The 25,142-nt window shown below is 37.3% G+C and overlaps 3 protein-coding genes across 5 annotated transcripts in view; 1 reads left to right on the forward strand and 2 right to left on the reverse strand.

The window, feature by feature from the left end:
• LOC128186857 (neural-cadherin-like) overlaps window positions 1–15,250 on the reverse strand; it is a 28,513-nt gene extending 13,263 nt beyond the window's left edge. The window contains exons 1-16 of one of the 3 annotated variants that reach the window (XM_052856793.1): window positions 13,924–15,250; window positions 13,158–13,175; window positions 10,607–10,795; window positions 9,972–10,206; window positions 9,602–9,616; window positions 6,743–6,980; window positions 6,350–6,458; window positions 5,609–5,720; window positions 5,120–5,367; window positions 3,244–3,524; window positions 2,901–3,018; window positions 2,129–2,481; window positions 1,567–1,950; window positions 1,077–1,277; window positions 688–871; window positions 320–460 (exon numbers count right to left, since the gene is read on the reverse strand). In XM_052856793.1, the coding sequence (XP_052712753.1) occupies window positions 320–460; window positions 688–871; window positions 1,077–1,277; window positions 1,567–1,950; window positions 2,129–2,481; window positions 2,901–3,018; window positions 3,244–3,524; window positions 5,120–5,367; window positions 5,609–5,720; window positions 6,350–6,458; window positions 6,743–6,980; window positions 9,602–9,616; window positions 9,972–10,206; window positions 10,607–10,795; window positions 13,158–13,175; window positions 13,924–14,977 (3,880 nt within the window). In that variant the 5' untranslated portion in view covers window positions 14,978–15,250. The remainder of the gene's footprint in view (window positions 1–319; window positions 461–687; window positions 872–1,076; window positions 1,278–1,566; window positions 1,951–2,128; window positions 2,482–2,900; window positions 3,019–3,243; window positions 3,525–5,119; window positions 5,368–5,608; window positions 5,721–6,349; window positions 6,459–6,742; window positions 6,981–9,601; window positions 9,617–9,971; window positions 10,207–10,606; window positions 10,796–13,157; window positions 13,176–13,923) is intronic. The other 2 variants (XM_052856796.1, XM_052856795.1) reach the window with 2 other exon arrangements.
• A 4,908-nt stretch (window positions 15,251–20,158) lies between these two features.
• On the reverse strand, window positions 20,159–22,252 carry LOC128189796 (protein adenylyltransferase SelO-like). Its single transcript, XM_052861555.1, has 2 exons — window positions 21,556–22,252; window positions 20,159–21,272 (listed from the first exon to the last, which is right to left on the reverse strand). The coding sequence occupies exons 1-2, from the start codon at window positions 22,181–22,183 to the stop codon at window positions 20,188–20,190; spliced, it is 1,713 nt and encodes a 570-aa protein (XP_052717515.1). The 5' UTR covers window positions 22,184–22,252; the 3' UTR covers window positions 20,159–20,187.
• A 116-nt stretch (window positions 22,253–22,368) lies between these two features.
• LOC128189797 (bolA-like protein 2) lies at window positions 22,369–24,575 on the forward strand. The gene is made up of 3 exons (XM_052861556.1): window positions 22,369–22,483; window positions 23,543–23,637; window positions 23,862–24,575. Exons 1-3 carry the CDS (start codon window positions 22,415–22,417, stop codon window positions 23,959–23,961), a joined length of 264 nt encoding a protein of 87 aa, XP_052717516.1. The 5' UTR covers window positions 22,369–22,414; the 3' UTR covers window positions 23,962–24,575.
• Window positions 24,576–25,142: the final 567 nt, after the last annotated feature.

Consider the following 25,142-nt stretch of genomic DNA (forward strand, 5'->3'; position numbering starts at 1 on the left):
TTCTATTACAATAATTCTTATTACAATATACTCTTAGATATAATAAACAGCCAGAGTGCTGGCCCCCTGGGGTCATGAACCTAGATAAGCTCACTTTTGATTTAAGTCTCAGTCATATGAAAGGAATATACAGTAGAAGAGAAAGATTGAAATCAGGAGTGATCCTCTGTAAGTTTACAGCCACCATAAAAACTTAAACGAGCTCACTTTTGATCTCAGTCTTACTTTCCCTCTAAACATTCCTTTTATGAAAGTGAGTCTCAGATCAAGAGATCCTGTGTAAGTTTAACGCCCAGGGTAAGATGTAGCTCTGACTGACCATCACGGTCCTTGGCCTCGATGGTGATGATGGACTGTCCAGTGAAGGAGTCCTCCCTGACCGAGGCCGTGTACAGCTCCTGCTCAAAGTACGGCTCGTTGTCGTTTACATCCTTAATGGATACCCTCACCACCGCCGATCCTACAAACAGGAATAAAGGGTAAATACAGGGATTATATTGACAAACATGTCTTCATTAAACCAGACAGTGATACACAAAAATTGACTTTCTTTAAAGCTGTTTCTGATTCTTTAAAGCTGTTTCTGATTCTTTAAAGCTGTTTCTGATTTGAAATCTGAATGACTTATTTTGCAGGCATCTCAATACAATCCCCCCCAAACCCCCACTCCCAGACACTTGAACTGACCTGTATTGTGGGCGCCTGATGTCCCCCTGGAGGAGGGAGCCCCATCGATGGCGTACACCTTTAGTATATAGAAATCCTTGGTCTCTCTATCAAACTGCATGCGAGAACTGATCATGCCCGAGTTTGGGTCAATCTGAAACTCATTGGTTGTAGTTCCTCCGTTGGGATTCAGGGCATATGTCACCTACAATGTCAAATGTCACTAGTGATCAGACAGATAATTATCAAAATTTATAATCCTGCAAAGTTTATCTCTATATTAGATGAATCTCTAGAAGTAACTGTCATTACTTTTATACCCTTGACCCGCTCTTAATTCCCTTGCCATTTTAAATGTCTCTGTTTTGTCAGTGTCTAAGCACTAACACTCAGTTGATAGATTCCCTTACTGTTTTAAACGCCTCCGTTTCATCAGCATCTATAGCACTGACACTCTGTACGGCGGTCCCTGCCGGCTCATTCTCTAGCACATTCAGTCCTATGTTTCCTGTTTGAGGGTCAATGTTCAGGAATTTGGGGATCTCGTCGTTGGCGTCTTGTACTTGGATCACTGGATAGTTGTCACTGTTGATGGGTGTATCGTACACATTCTATCAAAGTTTAGTGGACATTTATTATAGGATAAAAATAATGGTGCCAATTTAGTTAAATTCTTAATGGCAAGTAACACTGAACAGAATATTCCTAGTACCACAGTAAATATACATGTATGATGTTTTAACAAATAATTTAAGAAAAAATATGATGAGGGATTCTTATTAACAGAAAATTCCAAATTTCAAAGAACTACAAAGTGATAAGACAGAACCCTATGACAGAGTCTGAGCATGACTCGTGACAGAACCACAAGACAAAATCTGAGTCTGACTCAACACTCACCGCTGCTCTCAGGTTCAGAGTGTAGGACTTCTGAGTCTCGTAGTCAAGAATTTCCAGGATGGTCAGGTTGACCGTGTCTGCACTGCTGCGAATCAGGAACTTCTCCGTTCTGTCCGACAGCTCGGTCTGTCCATTGTTTTTCACCACCATGTTGAAGATGAGGGAGGGATCCTGGATGACGTCGATACGATTTTGGGCGGTCAGAGTCGCGATGACAAAGTTAACGCCCTCTGACTCCTTTACAGTGTAGGTCGGATTGATGGGGTTCCACAGAGGGGGCAGGACGCTGGAATCGGTCGTCAAGGAGATGGTGACCGTCACATCCCCACTCCGGGGCGGATTACCCTGATCTGTTGCCCTGGCCTTCAGAATGACGCTGGTGTCCTGAAATGTCAGTCATTATAACTAATTATAAAACTTTTTTGTAAATAATAGATTATTTCTATGTCTAAAGATATTTTAACAATCTCATTCATTTAAAATTTCTCAGGACCTACATTTTCATGTACTGTGTTTAATAGTAATAGCATTAGGTGAGGTTCACTGGTAGGCGAGTACTTACTGTGGCCAGCAGAGATCCGCTGACTTCTATGTCGCCAGTGTCTGCGTTAATGCGGAACAGACTGTTCGGGTTATCAATCAGCGAGTACTTAATGTCAGCGTTACTTCCCAGATCTTTGTCCGTGGCCTTGATAGTTAGTACCTTTGTCCCCACCGGTGCGGATTTTAGTACTCGACCCGTGTAATCACTCGTACCAAAGCTTGGGTCGTTGTCGTTGATGTCTTGGATATTGACAGGAAAAGTGCAGTAGTCATCCAGCGGATTACTTCCCTTGTCTTGGACTTTCACAGTGATAAACAGATTCTTGGAGAACTGAGTTTCTCTGTCAAGTTTTTCCCTGGTGTAGATTTGACCTAAAACATGGACAAATTAGATCAGCTTAATTTTGTATAACATAAAAATATGTTTTGCTGACATTACATTTTTGAAAACTTGTGTTTTAAAGAGGATTTTATCTGTACATCCTTGATATGTACACATGTATGTATTGCCTGTGTACATGTATGTATTGTCTGTGTACATGTATGTTTTGCCTGTGTGTTTGTAATGCTGTGCACCTGTGTGTTTTCACCTTTTATGGTGTGTTTCACATTTTTTGTACTCTGTTTACCTGTTGGTTTTACCTGTGTTTTTTTACTTGTGTTACCCTGTTGGTTTTACCTGTGTTTTTTTTAATTCTGTACACCTGTTGGTTTTATCTGTGATTTTGTACTTCTGTCACCTTTGTGTTTCTACCATTATGGTATATTTCTGTACATCTGCATGTTTTTACCTGTGGTGGAGTTGATCCTGAAGTAGTTCTTTTCCTGGTTGTCCCCCAGTTCCTTGATGCTGGTGATGGAATACTCTAGTTTACCGTTCTGTCCTCTGTTACGATCTGTTGCTGTCACCTGAAACACATCAACAGGTGATCACCGCATCACAAAAACATTACTACAGACTCTGTTGTTTGCTTTGGCTGCTTTATTTTTCTTAGTCTGTTGAATTTTTTGTTCTCTTATTATCAGTTGTTTACTTAACATTTATATTGTTTGTGCTTTTTGCTCTAAACTGCCCCTTTTTTCAGCATTTTTTCCTATTTCTGCACTTTAGTTTGATATTGCCTTTGTGGTTACCTTCACGACCTCCACCCCTGGGTCCTGTTCTTCCTTGACGGACGGGGAGTAGTTACAGTTCTCAAACTTGGGCTTCTGGTTCTCCTCGTCCTCAATGTTAATGGTGATCAGCGCGGTGCTACTGAGGATCCGCACAGGGTTACTGCAGCACGATCCGTCATCCTTGGCTGTGACATTCAGGAAGATCTGGTCCCGGTCTGTGGGGGGAGTCTGCCCCGCCCTCAGACTGATTCTTCCCGTAGATTGGTCAATCTCAAAAACATCCTTCACTGTCATGCCACCTGTTAAAATCAGAATATGACTGTAGCTTTTACTGTCATCTAGAGAGTTCTGCAGTGTTCTGCAAGGTTTTTACCTAAATCTATACATCAAGTGATTAAGATTTCATCTACTTACATTCATAAAATGTTCTACACATAAAAGGATTGTTACATACATATTAACTCTACCAATTTACTCGGAAGTCTACCGCTTTTTAGCTTTGTCTCCTGCCTACCGGTTTTATTAACCTTGTTTTAATAGATAGCCATTTTGGAAGCCATAGTGGTCAAAAAATCTTGTCGGGTTGCGCATGATTTTGAATCGGAGGCCTATAAACGCTTTTTAAGTTAGGTTAATGACACGTTTTCAAGCATGTGTTTTACTTTGAACGATGAAAAAGGCCACTTCCCATAATTACATTAGTTACAAGACATGTCAATATTATCATCGCAAAGGAAAAAGAAGCTTTACAATTCCACATGTGACTTTAATACTGAATATATCTTTCAACTTGGCCATAACAGTAAACTTGACTTGCAGTTAATTGCAATTCTGCATGATTTATAGCATGTAAACATCGTTTTTTATATTAAAAAAGAATATACGATTTCCTACTAGTTCTAAATTCTCTTATATGTTAAAATTTTGGCAACTTAACCTTTTTTTAAACAAAGGCAATTGTTAAAGTCTTTGCACTCAAATATTTAATATCTGTAATCAGTATGATGGTAAATGCATGCAAACATTTTTATTGCATGTGTTAATTAAAATTACAAAATTGATTTTCAAAAGTCTTATATTTTAGTTGATATCTTTAACTGCTAATCAGAAACCCTTAGAACATATGTAGTACATAAAAATATACTGTGGTTTCATCAATATTCGTTGTATACCAATTTTCGTGGATTTTGTTGTTTAGTTGATCCATAAAATCAAATGTTCATTGAAGTGCAACTTCTATTAACATTTTGTATTGATAGGGTCATTGGCCACGAATTTACCTATCCTTGAAACTGTGACTTTCACTTCATCCATGAAAATAGGTACCCTTGAATATTAATGAAACCACAGTATGCTTTAAAATATATGCAAAAAAGGCCGTGCGCAATGCTTCCACTTTTCAGTTCAAAATCTACCTATTTTACATCACTGAAGGTTAACATATATGTTGTTACCTCTATTCTTTTCAGATGTTCATTCTTCAATAATAATACTTTTTAAAAGTCACCAGTAGTGTAAAGCATTTAAGTTCTAGAAATTGCCACCCATATGGTAATTTCTAAAATTGCCAATCTTTCACAAGTTCATCACATAGGAACATAATCATGAGGATTAAATTTAATAGGTAATGAATAAAGACTGTGCCCAATAATTAGCTGAGGATGCCATTTGATAGAATAGTTGTTGAATGTTTGAATAGTGGTAGCAACAAAATCCACAAAATATGGGAACAGCAGGATTTCTATGAACGCCATAGCAAACTAATGTTATCTGACTTTATATTATTTTCTCTATCAATCGTACCGCCAAAACTGCTTATCAATCGTACCATTGTAACTCACACCATCAAAACTGTATATCAATTGGTATGATTAAAACTGTATATCAATCCTACCATCAAAACTGTAGGTGACGGCATCCCCATCCTCATCCACTGCACGGACGATTATGACAGTGGTCCCAGGCTCCGCATTGCCCATCAGAGTGGCCACCTTGTTGTCGTCAAACTGCGGAGCCTGGTCGTTGACATTATTTGTGGTAACGATAACTCGCGCCTCTGCTGTACGAGGGGTTGCTCCATTATCTGAGGCGATCACTTTGAATTCATAATAATGCGGAAACTTCCTGTCATAATCCAGAGTCCTGTAATATACACAGTCGCATCTTAGCTACAAACATCACTTTAATAAGGATAATACATTGAGCCATAATCTTAGAAATGTTAGTCAAGGTTTTCATCAGAGCCAAATGTATACCATATCTACATTCAATCACTTTCTGACTATTTAATATCTTATCATCAGAAGCTCAATACTAAAATCTTGTGACTTCTCTTGATCTTGATGGGATGTTAAACACAAAACAATCAAAATGATTGAATTACCCATTGGTCTTGATGACTCCCTTTTGTCCATTACCAGTGGTGGTAATAGAGAAAGTCGGGTCGGTCACTGTGTACGACAGTACAGTGCTACCGTCCTTGTCTGAGGCAGATACTGAAAGATACAAAAGGTAAATACATGACAGCTACCTTACACAGGTAAATACATGACAGCTACCTAACACAGGTAAATACATGACAGCTACCTTACACAGGTAAATACATGACAGCTAACTTACACAGGTAAATACATGACAGCTACCTAACACAGGTAAATACATGACAGCTACCTTACACAGGTAAATACATGACAGCTAACTTACACAGGTAAATACATGACAGCTACCTAACACAGGTAAATACATGACAGCTACCTAACACAGGTAAATACATGACAGCTACCTTACACAGGTAAATACATGACAGCTAACTTACACTGGTAAATACATGACAGCTACCTTACACAGGTAAATACATGACAGCTACCTTACACAGGTAAATACATGACAGCTAACTTACACTGGTAAATACATGACAGCTACCTTACACAGGTAAATACATGACAGCTACCTAACACAGGTAAATACATGACAGCTACCTTACATATAAATGCACTGTTAAATAAATTACACTTATTTTACACATACTCTAAAATTACATTACCCCCTGGTACTTAGAAGTTCAATTAGATAAAAGCAATAAGATAGCAGTGAATGGATTGTGACCGCAGTCTTAAACTGGTACCTTCTATTACACTGGTTCCTATTGGAATGTCCTCATCCACGGTGACTGTGAAGGTGGATTTACTGAACAAGGGAGTGAACTCATTTCTGTCCAGGAGGTGAACTGTCAGCTGTAGAGGTAAGATGTAGGAGAATGTCAACAAACAACACCGTACTGTCAAATCACTGGCTTCATCACCAGTATCACAGAGCAACAGATCGACATTCAGATGACTAATGTAAACACAAATATTGCTCTCCCTCCATCTGCACTCATATGATTAGGACTTGTGATCATAAATTTCCAAAAGAAATCAAACTTGTACCAATATATATACATAACACATGAATCACATTTAACCAGTTTAACTCAGCAAGTGTTATATCTCTGTATACATCAAAACCAAACCCTTACCTTGACGTCACTGCTGAACCCTGAGAGTGTGTCCTCGGCCCTCACGGTCAGATCAAAGGTGCGCTGGTCACTCTCATAGTCCAGGGTCCTCAGGGTCTTGACCTTACCCTCCTCCACTGCAAACCGTGTCGATATCGCGGTTAGTGACTCGTACACAGAGTACCGCGTCGCCCCGCCGGACTGGAAGTTTTTGGCCTCAATGGCTACCGGATTACCGTCCACATCGAACGCCTGGAACCTGGGAACAAGATCAGGACCGAATCAAAGCATGCTCAATCACCTTAACGCTAGTTGAGTCACTTCAAAACGAAGAATTTGATTTCTCAAATTGAGGTATGTTACCCTTTATGAAATTGAGATGTGATTTTTCAAATGATCAAAATGATTAATAGAATAGAAATATTCCAGATTGGAAATAAAAGAAAAGGACAATAAGTAGGATAGGAATTGAATTAGAAATGTTTAGACTTATAACCAGTACAACAGTGTAGGTAAATACACATGTATATATACTGATGAAATAACATTGATCCTTGTTTCCATGTTATAATGAATAGCAATATCTACTGGGTTATTTAATGATTCTATTAATCATAAGGAACTAATTCCTTAATTTTATTAATTGACATAATTCATCTCTGATTACACTATTACTGGTATACATCCTGGGATTTCAATCTGATTAGATACTGTGTGAGTGGATCAAACAATTAACACACATTGGCAAGCAGCTTCATTCACCCATCACAGATACAAAATAACTATATCAGAATTCAGCTGAACAAAGCTATTTTGTACAAGACATCACAAACTGACAGACTTAAATTGTCATTGAGTCAAATCATTAAGATACGCCTGTAAATTCCATATACATGCATGCAAAGAGCATTTCTATGAACCAATCAATGGACTTATACTCTGTTGAGTAGCTGAAACTAGTATCCACTTAATATTTTTAAAATAACAACCTGGTACACCTTGGATTTCTTTCATTCAAAACCAATTGTGTTAAAATGATTCATTTGGTTCATACAAGAGGATTATTTTAACATCAATATCAATGACAGATACTCAGTTCACCTCTGTCTCTGTAGATCAGCTGTACAGTATTGTTTGTCTGATGACAGACATCTGTCTCAGAAAGCTTGTATACATAGACGTGTATCCACAAAATGTCTGGTTAATGATTGTGTATTTACAGGAGGTTTCTCAGAGGCCCCTAATGGCCGGTGTGTAAGAAACACTTCCATGCATCAACAAAGTAAAGTGTGTCAACAAAACAAAAACAAACACAGTGAACAAAACTTGTTAAGAAATGGACACTGAATATAGTAAGTCCTAGCGGCAGTAGTCTAATCAGAAAAAGACAGGGGTGACGTGTTTAAAAGTAAACAAATAGTCTTATTGCTGAAATACTCAGAAAAGCTGGGACAGGGGTGTTTGAAAGGAAACAAAAACATAAAACTAAGGGGCTGGCTACGATTTCTGTTGGTGACCTGACATCATTCAGTAGAGGGTTATGTCATCAAAGCCAGCCTACAGGAAGTGTCAGGTAACTCACAGATTCACCTGACTAATCACCTGTACAGGTAATACCTGGTGAAGCCAAGGAGAAATATCTCTACAATTAACAACTCTCTGATCTTTTCTTCAAGTCTAAGAATTCTTTTGTCTTATGAATAAAACGTGCTTTATGTGATTTAACAGTCTTGTAAACATACCATTGGTCACGCTTTATAGTTCAGTCAGTGCATAAATACGAGGAACTTATTCTATTTTGCCTATTGTTAAGTTAATCTGTCTGAGTCTGATGGTCTTTATTAAAATGCTAGAGAGGTGTTAACTTTATAACTGATTAATCCTTCACTTCTCTGTGTCCCATTCATTACTTATTACATTCAACTATTGACTCTCTATTAGCTATGTATTACCATACTGTCTGAAAATCTGCACATTTATCTTAAAAACTTCTGAATGTAGTCACTATATAGATATAAACATTAGAGGAAGACTACGTCATGTTCAATTTCCGCTACTGATATATGTTATAATATCTATATAATATTTTATCAGTTACATCGTATAAATATATATATATATATACATTAATACACTAATTATATATAAGTAATATATTGTATATCCTGTTATTAAGCTGTCATCTTTTTCAATATTTTCATAATCCCTTAAATATTGTATGAAAAATAAACATGCACAAATTATGTTGGTAGTTGTGCACAATAAAAACTGACACAAATTTAAAGGTTAGATGTAGCGGTACTTCACATTGGGCAAAATTTGCAACACCTAGAAAAACCCACAGATATGTACAGTATATGTCATAATGTTATGTCATATCAACACAGCAATACACTTTGTCTGGAATACATGAAAAAATATCCTGGTACAAGTTACTGTGGAATCTAATTCTTTTTTCAATAATATGGTGGAATATAATTATCGTTTAGGATCTACTTGAGTCAGTCCTTTGTTGGAGAAGCTACATCATCTAATCTTTCACTAAACTTTAATTTCCTGCATGCATTTTTTGTCTAATGCAATCTGACATCAACAGTATAATACATGTACTAGTAAAACTGTTATATATTTGTACATGGTTATACAAAACTACTGAGGGTAGGAACTGTGTAGATGTCCAGTTTTCTAGTTTTTCTATTTCCAGTCTTCATTTTCTATATGAAGACTGGAAATATCATTGGGGGATTTTTATATAGAAAGTGAATATAAGGTAGGGGGAGGTAGCTATGTAGTACAGAGTTAAGTTTAAGGTAGTTCACACACTCTCATGGGTTATGATTGGACAGAATCTGAAACAAGAGGACAAGCTAGCAATGATACCTGTTCTCTGTAACACTGTAAGGCAAGAGAGAAAGAGTCGTCCATACAGAATCAGATCATGAAAATACAGCAAGTACAAATCATAAGAAAAGTAAGCCATAGATTTAGTCTTGCAACCAAATCTTTAAATATTCGAAAATTGAAACAAGAAAATACAAAATTAATATCAGCATTACTCTAACAAAACAAAAGAAATATGTAACAAATCTTCGCACAAACGTAACAATATTGAAACAATAATCAAGATCAAAATAAAGACATTAAAAATTAAAATTTACAAGTACTCTAAGTTATTAAACAAGTAAGAAGAGTGTTTTACAGGTGTGACAATATAAAGTACTACAATAGGCTAGAGCCAATGAAGACTTACGTTTGATCTGCTTGGTTGGACTCTTCGACGGACGCTACATAGGATGAGGAGTAGAACTGTGGAGGTCGCTGTCCACGGCGAATATTGATATCGACGGGGCCGGTCTTCTGTTGGACCGTTGCCTTGGAATCTAGGGCATATACTTTAATGACGTAGTCCAATCCGCTAGTAATGGCCTCCGTTGTCCGAATCTCACCCGTGTCTCTGTCCACCTCAAAATACGGGCTACTTCCCACTACAACAAAAATCACAATACTGGTTACTGCACATAGTAAAAAATATATACTATTGGAAGTAGTAAAATGGGGCATCCAAATGTCAACTCAGTAAGCTGTACATTTTCACTCTGAGAGCAATATCTGATTAAACATCAATAACTGATGAATAAGGATTAAACATAAATAAATGCTAATGTCAGGATAAATGAGGCTTTACTGTACACTACATCTTAAACCAGTATGTAATTTTTTCTTCAGCCTACAGTACATACTATTATTTAGTGTCTACATAGTACTTTATCATATCAGGAAGTATTGCTTTCAATTTCTCTGTTCAATTCCTTGCCTACCCCCCCCCCCCCCGGCCCACCCACCCCACCCCCTCCGATGCTACGTGCCTTCTACACCAGTACCTACCGTTCTCTTTGTAGTACTTGACAGCCCCTGGGCCCCCATCCACGTCCTCAGCCTCGATCCTGAACACGGACACTCCCGCCTGAGCATTGGATGCCACCACAGCCAGATAAGGGACAGGTTTAGTGATAAATCGCGGGGGTTCGTCATTCCTGTCAAGGATGTTCGCCGTTATCTGGACCACGTGAAGGACTGTATGGAAAAGCAAGAAAAATACAAATAGAGAGTGTTATCTTTTTAAGCGCAATAGACGTGCCTTTAGAAATGTATTCACAATCAAAAAGCACCCAATCAAACCAAATTAGCAGATGGGATGATGGGGCAAACTATTTTGTATGCCGATCCCGATTTCTTTTATTAAGGAGTCAAAATGAAATCGAATCATATATATATAACCCAGAAACCTAGCAATAGGATGTTTTTATCACAGTTATTCTTGTAAAAAAATTTTTTTTTTAAATAAACAAAGGATCCTTTCATAAAAGATTGTTGCATAATGATACATGTGCAATTTAAGTGCAATAACTTTGATTTTGTCGACAAATGAATGAACTTAGAATTGTATATAACCATACATTGGTTGATATACAATTAAATTGTATTGGACGATTCGCGGACCATTTATCATTCACTGAAAAAGCTTTATGTTGAACGTTAAATCAAATGTTGAAATCAATAATTAATAACAACGAATAAAAATCTTAACGAGAAAATAAGAAGTACTAAAAATCAATTTGGTGGACTAACACACGGATAAAATTTAAGCTATGTGTCATAGTTCTTTTAAAATTTCTTTATTTCCTTTACATTTTGATCTATTATGAGTCATCTAATATAGTTACAGAATAATAAAAATACGCACCAAACAAAAAAAAAAAAAAAAAGACAAGACACCAACAAACGAAACAGATTGAGAAAATGGCCGGTTAAGAGAGGCATATTCGTATATAAATATACGTGTAAGTTATTGAAAAGTTAACTAAATAATATAGAAACACAACAGAATTTATGTCGGCTCTAAGTAGTGCGATGATACTCCAAGGAGTCCTGCACTTCATTGGAAGAAGAAGTATGCGTGATGAACCAAGACGAAGTAACAACTGTTGGAATGTGTGTATGATTACGTAGGACGCATTGCTGTCTATATTTAAACATTGAAGACTTAAATATTTTCACGGTGCATGAAAATATGTTCACGATCACCGAATTGACACTTAACAAAATCTGGGGTTATATATATGTTACTGAAATTTTAACTCCAAAAGACCCTAGTATATAGCAAATATATTTCAAATTGTTTTCTCAAAGAAAACAAAATAGATGGGACAGAATAGCAAATTTTTTTGTACACCTTGTACAAGGTAAAACGCATCAATTGGCGATGATTCATGCGATCAATTTGTATTATTACTGTTCATTCTATCATTACGCCTCTTAATAGTTAATCGCTGTCCTTATATTGCAATTTAAGATGAAAATGAATGATTTTAGATGGAATATCAGGACACAATAAATAAATTTGGGGTCTTAAACTCTGCAGGTAAAAGCGCACGTGTTGATCAAGGTGAGAGATACACAATACCGTGCTATGAACGTACGCTTAGTAAGACTTCCAGACCAACTAATAAGATTAATGGGGCCTTTGTGTAAAGCTACAATATTTACCAAACATAATCCCCGATTGTAATTTCATAAAAATATCAAGTTCGATTTTCAGTTTAAAATTTCGTTTTCGTTCGATTTTTCACCGTCAGATGCTGGAAATTCGAGCTTTGTTGGAGGTGTCAGTTCGACTTGAATAATTCAATGACCGCGTTCCGATAGTACAAGCATTCTCTGCTTCCTCCGATGACTTGGGGGATACAGTGCTTCACGCAAAGGTGTAACCTGCTCAAATATTTGGACTAAGTGACGGGGTAAATCTCTGAATGGCCTTTCAGTCAATGTTTACTCTCTCACATAAATCCGCGTGAGTCACGTCCAGCGGACTTACAACTCCGAGAGAGTATCTGATTAAACTCACGATGTCATTCCCAGTCTCCGAGACCAGCATGCGCTCATAATAATCAATAAAGTCTTGTTTAATCTGTCTTTTGTTAAAATAACCAAACAACATTAAAATGATATTGGCGGATAACGAATGTCATGCTTACAGATGCGAACAGAGATACAGACAACAATAAGCCCTCAGTACGAGGGGCAGGAATTTACGAGTGGTCAGTGATTAGTAGATAGAAGATAGTAGATAGTGTTATCACGGATCTTGACCTCCCCCCACCAGGCATCAGGACACAGACAGCGGCCGATGTATGTCCCCCAGAAAACAAGTGTTTCCAGGAGATCAAACGTGTCCCAGGTACAGGCGTACAATGTACATAACGAAAGAATGGGGAACTCAGTTCACCAAAAGAAAAAAAAAACGAAATAAAAAGGACGCTATAACAACAACTAGTAAATTGTTTAAAATCCTTAAAATCAAGGAAAATGTTTACGGGTGCTATTAACACATGCAGGATGCCGTAGAGGGTAGAACTATACAGACAGACATACACACCTGTCCAGATCGGCCCGGCTACAATAGGCCAGAAATAGAGGTCATTTAATACCAAAGATATTGTTTGTCATTTCTCTTGTACCATTATATCAATGTGAACAATGAAGTTGTTTTCATTATATATAAAAATGACATAATGTTTAGGCCCAACCCACGCTAGTTAAAATTCCAAGATTATCAACATATAACATTTACAAGTCGATGAATACACACACAGTCTAATGTGTAGCTTAACCAAAACTACAACAAAACAGACAGATTTAACACAGGACGTACCCTTGATCTATTGTCTTGTAATCTTATTTCACAATTGTCATGGGGGATTTAGAACCGTCCTGGGACATTTAAACACCAGTTTCCGGTTCCACGGCTTACAGGGTCACAATCAGATCGCGAGAAAGACCAAACAACTGCAAGGACCCATCTATTTCATTTTGTATTTTTAAGGACACTTTACCAGAAATATGAAAAGGGTTCCATTTTACTCAAATATAATACATTTGAATTTAAATTCAAAGCGAATGAGCCATCGTTTTTGTCATTTTGTTTGCACAATATAAAAGGGAATGGGATACTGAGAAGCGATTACGTAATTCATATTGCTAATTTAGATGCATGCTTCATAGCTTTCTTATAGATTTCTTTGCATTCATTTGCCTTTTAAAAAAAAGAGATTGTATCAAGTGCATGTTTGTGTTGTTTGAAGATTGAACTGTGGATACCTAGACTAAGCTACGTATATAAATGGTTGAATGACGTTATGTACCTGTCCCGTCATCCTGACGTTTGACGTCAACAGTAATGACGTACTGTTGAACGCCGCCGTAATCATAGTCCAGCTTCGCGTTGGATTTTAGGCTCACTTTCCCGGTGTCCACGTCAATAGAGAAAACGTCTTCTGGTTCTGATGAGCGAATCTCAAACCGGATGTTGTCCCCGGCCACCTGGCTCCTGTCCACGGAGAAGAGTTCCGCTCCCCCCTTGGTGTCCTCGTAGACCTCCACCGTCTGCTGGCTGGTCGTGGCGGAGGCTTGACGTCGCAAACGTAAAGCGTGAGAACTGGCGCTGTTTGACAGATCCTGATCAAATGTGGCAGTAAGGCGAGGTGACCCCGGGTTATTGTTTGACACTGATCGAGATTGTGTTTGTTTTTGGTGAGGGTTTTCCACTCGCAAAATCTCGATGCCGGTGTGGCCTCGAACATCATCCCCAACTTTGGATAAAAGGGTAAAATAAAAAGCACGTTTAGGGAAGTCTGTGGGGAATTCTTTGTTAAGAACAACCCTGATTTGATCATTAAAGTCTGAGGGCAGAATGGTAAAATAGTCGGAATAAAACCCCTGTAAAACAAATTCCTGCTGGGGTTCTGGTCTCACCTGTATGTTAGACAGGTGAGTGACCAGTGAGCCCAGGATATCGGTGGTCCCGGAGTACCCTGTGTACAGTCTCTGAGGGAACACCTCGGACGTGCTCCTAATTCGGATGTCGAACGTCCGTTTCTTGGGGACGTTATCATAACAGTTCCTGTGGGATAGAACGGTCAGCTGATAGCTCTGTCCCCCCAGGGGAGAGACCGGTCTTCTGAGGACCAAATCACCGGACTCCGTCATCACAAAATTCTCATAAAAATCCCCAAACACATCTTTGGTTCTTAACTGTAGGTCAGAGTTATCACAATCAAGTTTTAAAATACTGTACCCCACCCCGGCGTCTGCTGGGACTATTACTGGTGTGTTTGTGGACGATGTCACAACGTGAAAAAGTAAGATCACAAAACTCACAACACTGGCTGTTTTTGAAAACCGTACCGACTCCGCCATTTTGAATGTGTTTATATTGTGGTACGGTGATCCAGTATTAATTAGGAATCGATAACCAGGTAGATCCTACCTGGATTTGTCCACAAATCGTACACCTCACAGGTATATTCTATCAATCCTTTAATATTCACTTACAGTACTTCGAAATTCGAAAATTCACAACATCACATACTCCCTTCCTGTGTAATTCAAAAACGATGACAAATCCTAGCTATGAATAATATCCCACGACCGTTAGAGTATTGAAGCGCGTCCTACCTGTGGTCACACCTGAGTGACTTTGTCCCTGTAAGAGACCGGCCCTGCAGCATATAGCGTGTGTTGTAATAGCGCATACCTCAGATCTCTCTCCGAATTCCACAGTCTCGGGTCAAGGTGTCTATAAGGCAGTGGCAATTCAATAAAGAACAAGTAATTAGTGTCATTTATCTTCTGGACTTTGTCAGTCGAGGTAAAGAATTGAATTAACTCAAAGAAGGAAACCTAAGTCAAACAGAAACATTTGTTTGTCAGTCGTTTTATTTAAACCTTTTGAGAAAAGAAGGTGTGTTTATTGTACAGAACGAAATACAACAGAAGTATTAACAGTGTACAGGGAAATAGTCTATTGTATGTTGTACAAACATACTGTATGTACCATACACGGGAAGATTGGCTATAGTATATGGAATACAATATAGAAGAAAATATAGTTTATTAGTTCTTATATAACCATGGACCCACTGAAGGTTGGCACAACAAGGATAAAAGTACATGTATAATTTGTAGACATTCTTCTTCCATCCAAGCTCATCCCCCAGTTGACACTGTACACTACATTAGTACTTTACAACTGAAAAATACAGTAAATATGTAGGATAATACATGAATCTATAAGAGCAATTTTCCTCATACTTGGTTTCTTTGTGAACTGTTTACACAATTTCCTCTTTCGTGTTGTCTATACTCCACCAGATTTACAACATGTACTTCTGACTCAGTATTCTGTTTGTCCGTGCAGTTTATGCAAGGTGCTGCGACACAGGTCGAAGTAAAAGTGGTTTTCTAATGGGTAATAAATTACATCTAAATCTCCAAAAACCTCAAAGTCAAGCCGGGTCAAGTGGCTGTTGATCCAGAGAGCGTGAATTGTGGGTTGTTGTGTGTCTGTTATCATCTGTTGTTTTAATGTTATCGCCTACACCCTCTTTACCTGATAGTGGAGACAGCGACCTGTCAGGGATTGATTGTACTTTTCAATAAATAAAATGGAATGAATACATGGTTATAATTTATTTGTTAAATAATAAATAAATGTCATGGAGAGAGCGACCTGTCGGGGTTCAATATTATAGGATTGATTGTACTTTTAAATAAAGGGGAATAGATACACGGTAATTATATTGATTGAATATTATTGATTGAATATATACATACATAAGTAAATATAGATAAATAAAAAAAATATAATAAATATTTAAAAAAACAAACAAACAAAAGTGTTCCCATTGAATAATGGTAATTACATAGAACACGTACATGTCAAACATGGGAATTTTTATGAAGGAACCAGAATTTATATCTGTAACAAGTAAAGCCACTCTGTGTCTGATTGACAGCTTTATCTTTTGATTGACAGTGTACCTGTATGGATCACAGTGACATCTATATAATGTATACCCTTATATCTTTTGCAACGTTTGATCACGGGCGCCTGGAGTATGTACACATACATAAACGCCCCTCCGAGATAGGCGATAGTGTTAAAGTTATTAGCCATTTTCAGATATCCATATGTGGATGAAATTACTTTGTATTCAAAATGTAAAGGTATCGTTTTTAAATGAATTTTAAGAGGGAGTGCTGCTATTCACCGCCTTATTTTTGAAACACATTTTTTTCTTTTAATTACTACAATTTTTCCCAAAAGTGTATAAAAGAAAACGTAAGGGAACGAAGTGAAGAAGAAAACAATGGAGTAAGGTACGAAGCATGCAACTAACCATCCCCACCCAAACCCAAACACTAAGGGAAACAGACAGCAAGAAAGTATATGAAATAAAGACTCACAATTTTCTTTTTATTGGTTATGAGTTCAGAGAACCTTAATTAAAACATTTGGTCTTTTCCAATATTTCGTGTTTAGATATTTTTTCCTCGATTCTTCTAAGACCCAGACTGTGAGTGAGGGAGACAATGCTTTGATGAATAAAATTTAATCAAGTTTTTTCTTAATTTTACAGGTTAAATATTGAGATCATTCCCAAAGCGGAAAATTAGGTTTTAATTAAGATATAAGATGCACACGGCCTCTAGAGGTTATATATATATATATATATATATATATATATATATATATATATATATATATATATATATATATATATATATATATATATATATATATATATATATATATATATATATATACTGTCATTTTTTTTATAGATTTTTGTGCGTAGTCTTACCACCGCTCAAAGTTAAAGTTTTTGTGAGGTCTAATATATGACTGCTCAAAGTTGTTGATTAGTCTAACTATCGCTCATAGTTTGTGCGTAGTCTTACTACAGTTCTCGAAGTTTAATTGTGCGTTGTCTACTACAACAGCCTAAAGTTTGTGTGAATTATTCAGCTAAATATTACACTGAGGAGCAGTGCGGATCAGAAACACATGCATTGGAAAGATGACTTTAACAGCTTTAAGTTTATGCAAATTATTAGAACCGTTTTAACAATAGCTTGGACTTTGGGCAGACCGTGATAAACTCCGATTTGATAAAGGCGGGGTCTACTAATGGTTAGCTGTCCAGCCATTGGCTAATAGATATGCGTACATTGAACACAATGACACTTGTCCGACTTCATCCAAGGATGTATATATTTACTGAAACAGCGTCAGTTTCACACAGCAGAGCAAGGTTTTGACAGTATATTAATATTAATGAAGTTCTCATAGTGAATTAGAAGAACGGAGGTCAATGTTTGAGGGCTTGTTTTGATAAGCAAACTAGAGAGTAACATCCCACCTAAAGTCCAAGCTCATATTAAAACGGTTCTAGGCGTAATAGTATACATGTACTGGCAAAAGTGTGTGCATAGTACCTCCAGTTCCTAATACTTTTCAAAGTTTGAGCATCCATGGTTTATAGTTACTGCTTAAAGTTTTGAGCATGCATGGTCTTATTACTGTTAAAAGTTTGTGCGGATGCAATACATGTACGCCCTAATACTGTTTAAAGTTTGTGTCTGCATGGTCTAATCATTGCTCAAAGTTTGCGCATGGTCTCATTACTGCTATTTCTATATATGCCATTTCTATATGAAGTTCTATGTGTCTATTTTGCATTACATACCAATCCTTTTTACACACAGTATTTTTTTTACATGTACATATTAGATCTACTTACAGATGTACCTCAGTTCGTTTAGAATATCACTTATCGATTTTGTGATACCCATTAAGATTTCGTATTATTTAATTTGGTATTTCGTAGATTCAAATAAAAATGAACTTGCTATTTTAATGTCAAGCATCTACAACACTTCACTTACACTAGACATTAAATGCATAAGATTAAATAGGAGTTTTCTTTACATCATCAATTAATATAATTTAAAAACAGACACATTTGAAAAATGTTTGTCAAATACTTCGGGACTTCACCTTTTTGAAATGCATGCTTCAGAGATTTCACTAATAGGTTGATACCAGAAGCTCTTATATATAATTAAATAGCTATTGATAGCTGGGTATATTGGGTTGTGGTATCAGGGAATATGACGGTTTTATCTCAGCCAGTACCCTACCCATACAAGAGTTATTCCGCGTGCCAATGATATGATTTACCTTAAACGTTCCTTTTTATCGACCATCACTTCAGTTTATTGATTCATATTGTGTGACAGCTGTGTATTATGATGTATTTACATATTTATCATCCGATTCGATATCTTATATATAAATAATCTTCGTGTATTTTATAATACATGTATATTCAAATACTAAACCGTTTTTATGTGATGCACAAGCCTATTGTAAGTAGTAGGGACACCGTCCCAAAAAAGTATATTTTTCTATTGGAAAAAATGCAATGTGTTAACAGCCCCCACCCCCACCACCTTTAACACACATTGCCCGCTCCTTACTTCTGGGTGCTAGAGAACTGCAGAGATCGATTCGTGGGAAAATGACACCATGTCGATCTATACATGTCCTAAACTACAATGTATCCGTTTTTCTAGATTTGTATACCTAGCTTTTCGTTCATGAATATATCGTCCGAGGGTGTTTTCTAGTGCCGACTGTACTGTAGCGTAGCGTAATACCAGGCTATGCTCGTATCTAAAGGGAAAGAGGTTGGGGAGGATAGAAGAAATGTTCTATAAAACAATTCTACACCACATCGCCCTGTATTGCGGTTCTAGCTCTGGGGACAGGTTGACTTAGTTTATTTCAATATATTAATTTTGTTGTGATTCTTTTTAATAAAATCATTTCAGGAGTGGGAGTGTTGGGGCAAAGTTCGACCAAGTCATCATGATTGTAAAATATAAGAGATTCAATGAATTTATTTCCAAAATTCCATTTCATTCCTACTTTTTGCATGCATCGTTATGCATCCCACCCTGTTTATTAGTGGTACTTTGACTTGCACATTTTAGCAATCTAATTAAAACTAAACTATAGTAAACCTCTCCTCCACGAAGCTGTTTAACAAGTCTTATAACCCCAATTACGGTAGATTGACAATTTAGTTGCATGCTCATACCCTTGCCAATTATATTTAAATATGATATTGATTTTGTATTTGTGTACCTCATGTGCCATATGATATTGTATCGTGTGTATAAATTGAGTGGTTCTTGAGAATAAATGACTTGAATTGTCTTTTCTATAAATTTTTAAGGATTGTGATTATCCTTCGACTCAAATATTTCTTTACAGTTTAAACAATGGTCACTTAAAGAAACAGAGCATACTATATATTGTACAGTAGCAAAATGACCATGAATTGTGCAACCGCGCCTCACATACAGTACCTGTACCTGTCATCCCCCAACATAATATAGTTAAGTGAAATAAACAGGGGATAGGCTACAAAATTGCTGACCAAATAAACAAATAACTTAAAGGTTAAACAAAAAACAAAGACTTTAATAATGCAAACAAAACATGTATACCCAATGCCTCCCCCCCCCCCCCCCCCCCCATTAATCATTCCTTCCTAGAATCATGAGGAGCAGCTGACTTTCAGAGATTTGGACCAGTCTGGGGGTCGTGAGGCATACCCTGCCCACTCAGCCTCTGGTTCCCAGTCTGTGGGGTGCTCCAGGACCCTCAGTAGTTCCTGGACCCCACTGAAATCATTGCTGTTAGCCCTCTCTATGGCCTCTTGAGCCATCCAGTTCCTCAGTATGTACCTGGGGTTGGTCTTATTCATCAGTATCTGTCGAGTCGCCTCATCTATCCCTTCCTGCTTCAGCCTGATTTTATATTTATCTACCCAATTCCAGAACCACTCATGGTCTGCCATTGAAGTCAGTGCCCAGTATTTCTTGGGTACTTCTTTCGTATTTAATATTTCTCTCAGATCCATTTCTCCAAGTTCACGAAAAGACATAGTAAAATCTGCTTTTGTGTCCTCCATGATTTTTAAAAATACAGCCGCTAAATTTTCATCATCTTCATCAATGGTCAATAAGCCTAGTTTTCTCCTAAACAGTTCCATGAACTTGTCTTTATAAATTCTCTCATAACCTTTCAGAATGTTCTGAAGTTGTTTCACTTGAGATCTTTTCAGGACTGGTTTTAAAGCATCTCCAAGTTTTTCCAAGTTGAAGTAACCGACATCTGGCTGGTTTTCATAGCTGTATCTTCCTTCATCATCCGAAGTATTGGGAACAAATCTAGGATTGTACTCGTCCATAAACCCAAAAGGTCCATAGTCAATGGTGATAGAAAGAAGACTGAAGTTATCGGTGTTGCAGACGCCATGGGTAAATCCCACACTCTGCCACTGGGCCACTAGCTGAGCTGTTTGTGACACAATTGTACTGTACAGAGCTAAGTACCTGTCCTTATCCTTAATATCAACCTGAGGAAAATGATTCTTGATGACAAAATCCAAAAGCTGTTGGAGAAGCTCAAGTTCCTTGTTTTTCGCCAATATCTCTAATGAACCAATTCGGAACCAGGAAGGAGCCAACCTAAGGACAACCGCAGCTCTCTCTGTTCGTAGATTACCGTTATAAAACTGATCACGCACAACTAGATCATCAGACACTACAAGTGTTGCCGCTCGACTGGTTGGAATACCTACATTTAAGATACATATATTAAGATATTATAAAATTTTGATGCATGTGAATATCAATAACAAGAAAAATTGGTCAGAAAGAAATAACTACTGTTTGAAACAGAGCTACCAAATCAATATTTTTTGTTCATTTTTTCCATAGGGGTAGACATTTTACTTTTGCCTTCAATCTTAACACATGTCTCAAACATTGGAAGCATACATGCAAGCATTTCAAAAATCTATTTATTTTTGCATTTCCAGTATATTAACATACAGAAGCATACAGGAGCATAAACATACCGAGATGAAACATTGCTTCACTACACAAGAACTCTCTAACTGATGACCTCAGCACCGCTCGACCGTCTCCATGGCGTGAGTACGGTGTTCGTCCTGACCCCTTCAGTTGGAGCTCCCATCTTTCACCTAGGTGACTGACAAACTTCCCCAGCGTGACCGCCCTCCCATCTCCCAACTGTCCCGACCAGTATCCGAACTGGTGCCCTCCATACCTGTGTGACAAAGGGAGAGAACCAGGCAAAATGAGAGAGCCACTCACAAATTCCACAAACTCTACTTCTGAGGTTGCAGCATCAGTCAGACCAAGAATATCATTAAGAACCGGCTTAGAAAAAGCAACAAGCTGCAGTTTTGACTTCAGTGGAATAGGATAGGTGACCGAGAACAAACAGCCCGGGACTTGTCGAACAAAATTTTGTGCAATAGGATCCAACGGGAAGGAGGTGGCTAGATCCTGATGACGGTCAAATCGCCATGTACGAAAACTTTGTGGAGCAAAATGTCTCGGACATTGGCTATTTGTGACTAGATCTAAAATTGATAACTTTAAACAGTCACTGGACCTTGCTAAAACAAAATCATAGCCACCGAAATGTAGAAATGTCAGTAAAAGTGAAAGTAGCCTCATGTCACATTCAAGACTAAGAGGATAAAGTTTTCAAAACGAAAATTACTTTTAATTTTTTAATCAATTAAATCGTCATTCAATTTCACATTAAATGTGAATTGATTAGTCAATATAAAGATAGAATATAATTATGTAACATTTTATAGCTCTTTGACTCGTTGAATAACCTGCTGAATAACATTTCATTGAATTTTTCGTTTTGCTATAGTTCATTCGTAAAGCAAAGAAAACATGTCCAGCACTGAGCACATCGAAGAGAAGCTGAGATCCTCTCAGGAACTCGGCGATATCACACACTTGGTTAGTGGAATTACATAACAAAGCTTCCCTTTTCATGTTTTCGATGTGTATTTTATGTATTACCAAACAACCACAATTGACCGGGTTTTTTTTTGGGGGGGGGGGGGGGGAGGGGGGATGAGATGATAATGTAAAATTAACGGTAAATTGTGTACAACCCCTAATGTCGTGGAGTCATCAAAAAGTATGGGGTAGTCACATCCAGTCTATGGATGAGATGATTTTCTCTACTCCATATATGGGAGAAATTTAGGTCATGGCTTTTTTTGGTATTTATAGCAATTATTTCCAAAAAATAATACTGCATGGAAGATATCAATAGTCAAAATTTGTGTTGGTCATTTTTCCAAGTGTTTTATGCATCTAGTAGTCTCAAACACTTCAAAACTACTGGACAGATTTCAAATGGAAGGTAATCGAGAGGTCATGATTTGCTTTTTTACAAAAAAAGTATTATATGAGTTGCTTTAGGTTTAATATAGACAGTTGAAACATTATAATAAAGGATAAAACTTCTTAAATGATCCCCCATACGTTGGACGTGACTCTCCCAAACTTTTTGTTGTCTCTCTTGCCTTAGAGGTTGTATAAGGTGTTATATCTCTCAGAGTTGTTATTTCACACATACTACATTGCGTAAAATTGCCAAAGGACAACATACCAAAATATTTGCCTCAAGGTGACAGAAAAGCTGTGGAGTCTTATGTCACCAGATGCTGAGGGGATACACAAAATGATTAAGACTAGATGCAATGGAAACAAATATCATAGACTGTTTTTCTTAAATAACTCAGATGTTGTAATACTGTTAACACACTACATTTGCTGTGTATTCTATTTAGCGCTTTTGGCAGAATGCAACTTTTGCTAAATCAAGTACATCCCTATATGCCAAGCATATATGTATAAGAATAGTCACATTCAGGAATACGCTAATTCAAATCTACCAACTTGCTCAAAAACTAATTTCTGCCAAATATAGTATGTTTACAGTATGCATGCATGTACATTTTGCTTGCCTTCATCCTTCAGTACTCTCAGTACTTTTATCCTTTGTAGGAAGTTGTGGACATGTCAGATGGATGTGGTGCCAAGTTTCAGACCGTCATTGTCTCCTCCAAGTTTGAGGGGCTTCCCCTTCTTCAGAGACACAGGTGGAACTCTTCACTGACATAAATTTGGTTTTTAATGAAGAATATTAATATGACAAAGGTGGAAAATTAATAAGTGTAAAACAAATGGCATAAAAATTCACCAAGGCTTTTTATTAAGGCTTCTCAAAAGTTGACAGATTTTTTGGTTTTTAATGAAATACCAGTGTAACAGGACAAAACCATTTTGTGTAAGAAATGAAAATAGTTTATCTTTGTTCTTGTAGGCTTGTAAATAAAGTTTTAGAAGAAGAATTAAAGGTCATCCACGCATTCCAGATGAAAACCTTAACTCCAGAGCAGTGGGAGAAAACAAAGGCCTCTTGATAGCGCTGTAGTGTAGTGATATTACAGGACTATTTACTGCAACTGACAGCTGTCAGTTGTCCACAACATCATCTCTTCTGTCAGAACGTTGGACTGAGATTGTGATCAGTATAAATAGGGATGATCGGTTAGGACTCATGTTCTAACAGGTTTTATACATGTTAATTTATCATTAGTCTTAAATTTACAGAATATGGTACATTGTACATGTTTTTGTACTTGTTGTTATAAAACCTTTTGTGTACAACTAATTTTACTTTAATGAAGATTTTGTCATGAAAGGATGTTGAATGTCTAAAATCGAATTGATATCACAGTTTCTGTTATGTAGGGTAGAACATCCGATATCTGTCTGAATATTGATAATTAATATATCACAATTTTCTTTGTCCATGGTCCATGTGGACAATGAAAATTTTGATTTATATACATGTATATTATATGATATTACTTAATACTTATTTAAAAAATATTTCTCTTGACAATACATTACTGTAACAGCTATATATATGCAGAATCTGTTAAGAAAACTTTTTGTTTACTGAATCAAGTCCTGCTTTAGCAGATCTAGTTTTTTGCAATACTTGATACTCAATAAATCCCATTATTTTCTATGTCGCCTGCGACATCGGGGCGTATGAAATACAACTCGGGGTAAATCCCCGTACATCCTTGATTGGACCTGGATAACAGATATTGTATACACTTACAACTAAAAGTGTTCTTTAAGTTTGAAGATACCAGTAGTCACTCCAAGAGGACTGTAGCTAAAATACCAGTAGTCACCCCAAGAGGACTTTAGCTAAGATACCAGTAGTCACTCCAAGAGGACTGTAGCTAAGATACCAGTAGTCATTCCAAGAGGACTGTAGCTAAGATACCAGTAGTCACTCCAAGAGAACTGTAGCTAAGATGCCAGTAGTCACTCCACGAGGACTGTAGCTAAGATACCAGTAGTCACTCCACGAGGACTGTAGCTAAGATGCCAGTAGTTACTCCACGAGGACTGTAGCTAAGATACCAGTAGTCACTCCAAGAGGACTGTAGCTAAGATACCAGTAGTCACTCCAGGAGGACTGTAGCTAAGATATCAGTAGTCACTTCAGGAGGACTGTAGCTAAGATGCCAGTAGTCACTCCAGGAGGACTGTAGCTAAGATACCGATAGTCACTCCAGGAGGA

Source organism: Crassostrea angulata, chromosome 6 (assembly GCF_025612915.1).
Source record: "Crassostrea angulata isolate pt1a10 chromosome 6, ASM2561291v2, whole genome shotgun sequence".
Taxonomy (NCBI): domain Eukaryota; kingdom Metazoa; phylum Mollusca; class Bivalvia; order Ostreida; family Ostreidae; genus Magallana; species Magallana angulata.